The sequence below is a fragment of the Hyposmocoma kahamanoa genome, unplaced genomic scaffold, assembly GCF_003589595.1.
Source record: "Hyposmocoma kahamanoa isolate Upper Pololo Valley unplaced genomic scaffold, ASM358959v1 198, whole genome shotgun sequence".
NCBI classification, from domain to species: Eukaryota; Metazoa; Arthropoda; class Insecta; order Lepidoptera; family Cosmopterigidae; genus Hyposmocoma; species Hyposmocoma kahamanoa.
This window is the reverse complement of record NW_020653723.1, coordinates 329,494-333,686: the sequence shown is the minus strand read 5'-3', so window position 1 is coordinate 333,686 and position 4,193 is coordinate 329,494. Positions and strand designations below refer to the sequence as shown.

Here is a 4,193-nt window from a genome sequence, read left to right as displayed (position 1 = left end):
AGATGTATTTCTAAGTTTTGTTGTACGTACTAAAAAAAATATTTGTAATATTGATTTTGATTCTAATTTTCATCATCATCAACAGCCTATCGTAATCCACTGATGGATATAGGCGTCACCCAATGGGCGCCATTGCCCCTGGTCCTCTGGTCGTTGCATCCATCTGCTGCCAGCAGCCCTTCGCAAATCGTCACTCCATCTGGCCAAAGGGCGTCCTACACTACGTTTCCCGAGCCGTGGTCTCCACTCAAGAACTCGCTTCCCCCATCGGTTATCGGTACTATTAATCACGATTAAATTAGTATCCATCCCGTATTAGCATGTCCGGGGCGAGAAGCGTATAAATACCTTCACATGCGATCGATACGTATTCGGGGTACGTGGACACGCTGTAACCAGAGATGGGTAAGTGTTCGAGTTATAATCCGGAGATATAATCCGAGTTAAAATCGGGCTAAAACCCATTAATGCCCAAAAAGTAAATATTTGTTGCAAATCGAGTCTTGTACAAAATTACTACGGCTGCAGCGACGAATCTGAAATGAATAGGTATCTTCTGGGCAAGCTCGTTCCATTGTAGATTCTATCTTTGCTCCAGAGCTAGGAAGTCGCCAAGAGCAAGTAAGTTTAATTTAAAAAAAAGTTCCATTCGTTTCCGCCCTCGATTTTGGGCAGAAATGGATTGAAATCCGCCGCTTTGGGTAATAACCGGGTTAAAGCCCGGACGGGTTCATTGGGTTTTAACTCTATCTCTGACTGTAGCAAATTACGTGTGACAGAGTGATGTACCGTAACCTTTGTGCGGTTGACTTACCTTGGGGTACTTGAGCTCTGGGTCCGTGTCGATACCGGCGTAGCACACGCCTCCGTACAGCCGGTCCATAATCATCGCCAGCTCAACTGCAAACGCAGAATGACGCCTTACCATCAGAGTGAAAGATTGCTTCATAAAAATGTAAATTGCTCCATGAACCCAGTCACGGTCAAGTCGTTAATTTTTTCATGCAATTAAATTTCTCACCCGTGACAAGACGAACAAGTCGTGCACCTGGTAAGCGACACGCCTGTCCATAACAGTTGCAGTGCCACTCAGAGCTTTAAATCGCAAAGATCTGAGGGGCACTACCACTGCGCCCGACACCCTGAGACATAAGTTGACAAGTGCCATATGCTTTCAATTTTCCTCTATGGTACGGAATGTAAAAAAAATCCAAAAATTGTCCTATTACTTGTTTACTACCTATTACTAATTTAATAACAGTCAATCCTATTACTATATTTGATCAACAAAGTGAAGTGTAGTAACTAATTAGTAAGCAATTGACATCCACAATCGAATCATTTCGATTATGTTTATTATCGAATAATTCGATTATTTTTAGTAACCTATCGCCCATCGCTAGTCAAAAGATGCACGAGCAGAAATAGCTTGGTATAGTCATTTTAAAATATTCTTACCAGCTTTCAAAGGACGAGGTACGCCTCCAACGAACACGGTCTTACGCGGATCAAGAGGCATGCTAGCGTCCAGAACGAAATCTGCGTCAGCTAGTCGCCAAGGTCGGATCTGGACGGGCTTGTCCCGGATGGTCGGCGACGAGACGCACAAGTACAATTTGTCGTCATCTGTGATGCACGCTTCCATTAATGCAGCAACTGAGCTTTCGTCCTGAAATCATTGACAACAGACCCTTTAATACCAATTTAATAGCGTCACAGTCTCGAGAAATTCGTCGTCTCCATCAGGTAGGTCTTCTATCAGTGTTTTGCGTACTGAAAAAGGTGTTTTACCGACTGCGCTAGAGTCTAATTTTCCTGTCTTCATTAGATTCCGCACTAGGCTCTTGCAGTGCTATATCTGGCCAGTCGTTCTTTATGGATGTGAATCCTGGACCATAAAAGAAGACCTCTAGAAGAAACTTGAAGCGTTCGAAATGTGGTGCTATCGTAGAATGCTCCGCATCAGTTGGACGGACAAAGTCCTGAATGTCGAGGTCCTTAAACGTATGGCGAAGAAGGTGGAGTTGGTACGCACTGTCAAACAGCGGAAGATTGCCTATTTGGGTTATGGACTGCGACATGACAGATATCACCTATTGCACACTATATTGATGGGCAAAGTAACTGGGAAGCGGAAGATCGTAAGAAGCAAAATTAATTTATTTTTAAATAAATTAAAATATTATAAAAAAAGGAAAATGTCACGGTTTCGTGACATTAGGGAGACAACAGAGGAACAACTGTTCTGGACAAAGAAAGTTATAGAAAACTGACTGCCGACTTTCAATAATGGAGAGGCACTTGAAGAAGAAGATTGAATTAGCGAAGATATTTTTTGCGTTGAACAGCCTGTATCGCGAAAAATACAATGTCATGTATTGTCTTCCATATGCTTGCAAAGTAAAAAAACAACCTCTGCAGGAGAATACAAGGTTGTATCGAAAGAGGAAAGTTCTATAGTTGTCGTTTTCTCCAGTCATTTGTATACGACAGGAAAAGAAAGTAGTAACATACCTGGAAAAGCAGGAACGCGTAGCCCTTGGGCGGGAAGTAGCTCTTGCTCTCAGCCTTATGCGGCCAGTCGACCACTAGAGGTCCGAACCGTCGGAACGACGACGTTATCTCATCTGTAATAAATAGATAATCATCTCATTCACTGTACTTTTAATTACGTACAAAATATCGACAAAAAGCAGACAAAAATATCATCACATAACACAAAACTATTTAATATCACTGTTTATGGACCTCATTGACTGTCGTAACTTATAACGACATAATACGACATAATCTTATAGTGCTACTATTAACTTAATCGTATCGTCCGGTTTCCCAATGGACCCGAATATAACTTTTCTCCGTATTTTTTATAATATCAAGTGACGGGATGAACGAGTCGTGCGCTTGATGGTAACACGCCTGTCCATAACAGTTGCAGTGCCACTCAGAGCTTTAAATCGCAAAGATCTGAGGGGCACTGCCACTGCGCCCGTCAAATTCAAATTCAAAATAATCTTTATTTCATAGGTAAGCATTATTACACTTGAAATCGTCACAATGGTTAAACTCTACCGCTCATTCGTAAGGCAGATTCCCCTGAGAAGAATGAGCAAGAAACTCTAGGGGTTGCTCCTTGTAAATAACATTTAATATTGTACATCAGAGACATCAGAGATCGAGACTACCTCCATGAGCTAAACGGGTTACTACCACGGATTTTTGTCATCCAAGTACGCAGAAGTTGTATAAACCTTTAGTATAAAGTTTTTGTTTCACTATAGTTTTAAACCTCGTGAAAGGCAAATTTTGTATATCAACCGGAATCTTGTTATAGAAGCGTATACATTGCCCCTTAAATGATTTTTTGACTTTGTGAAGATGACTATCAAGAAAAGCTAGTTTATTTCTATTCCTCGTATTAATGTTATGTCTGTCACTATTTTTCATAAATAAATTACTATTCCTTTTAACATAAATTACATTTTCATAAATGTACTGTGAGGCTAGTGTAAGTGTGTTAATTTCCTTAAACTTATCTCTCAAAGATACTTTGGGGCCCAGAATGTAAATTACCCTAACTGCACGTTTCTGCAGGACAAAGATTCTATTGATATCGGCGGCATTACCCCAAAGCAAAATCAGTCACCCTGAGACATAAGTTGACAAGTCCCACGTGCCTGTAATTTCACCAGCACCCTTACAAGGGTAATTTGAAAGCAAAACCGGACACAGTAATGCTGACATTACTGCTTGGTGCCAGAAATAGGTAAGGTGGCAGTCCTACCCTGGACAAACCCTTTCATTCACAAGCAGCTTTACAGCTACTGAAATGTTTGGCATGGACCAACAAATCAAGAGGATTGCTATATCTCCATAGTACAGATCATAACTCTGATAAAGGAGAAAAATCCGTCTATCTAAATGGCGTTGAATAAGTGGAATACATATTAACATTTCTTAAAAGTACTTTTTTCATTAGACCATGATTCAAAAGGATATATTCAGGCATCGACGGTAGAAACAATGTTATACTCAAAATGCAACCTTTTCCTTCTTTTTTCGTAGGTACGCAATTTACATTTGAAAACACAAATTTTACAGTCTGTTTTTTTAGAGCAGTACGAGGAAACGGGAAATTTTAGCAGATACCGGTAAAAGTCTTGGGTAGACATAATTTTATAATTTTCAATTTT

At 40.4% G+C, this 4,193-nt stretch overlaps 1 protein-coding gene across 1 annotated transcript in view; it reads right to left on the bottom strand.

The window, feature by feature from the left end:
* Window positions 1-4,193, bottom strand: part of LOC113226732 (translational regulator orb2) — a 26,550-nt gene that overhangs the window by 10,376 nt on the left and 11,981 nt on the right. The window contains exons 4-6 of the mRNA XM_026459456.1: window positions 2,515-2,627; window positions 1,459-1,669; window positions 815-900 (exon numbers count right to left, since the gene is read on the bottom strand). Of these exons, the coding sequence (XP_026315241.1) occupies window positions 815-900; window positions 1,459-1,669; window positions 2,515-2,627 (410 nt within the window). The remainder of the gene's footprint in view (window positions 1-814; window positions 901-1,458; window positions 1,670-2,514; window positions 2,628-4,193) is intronic.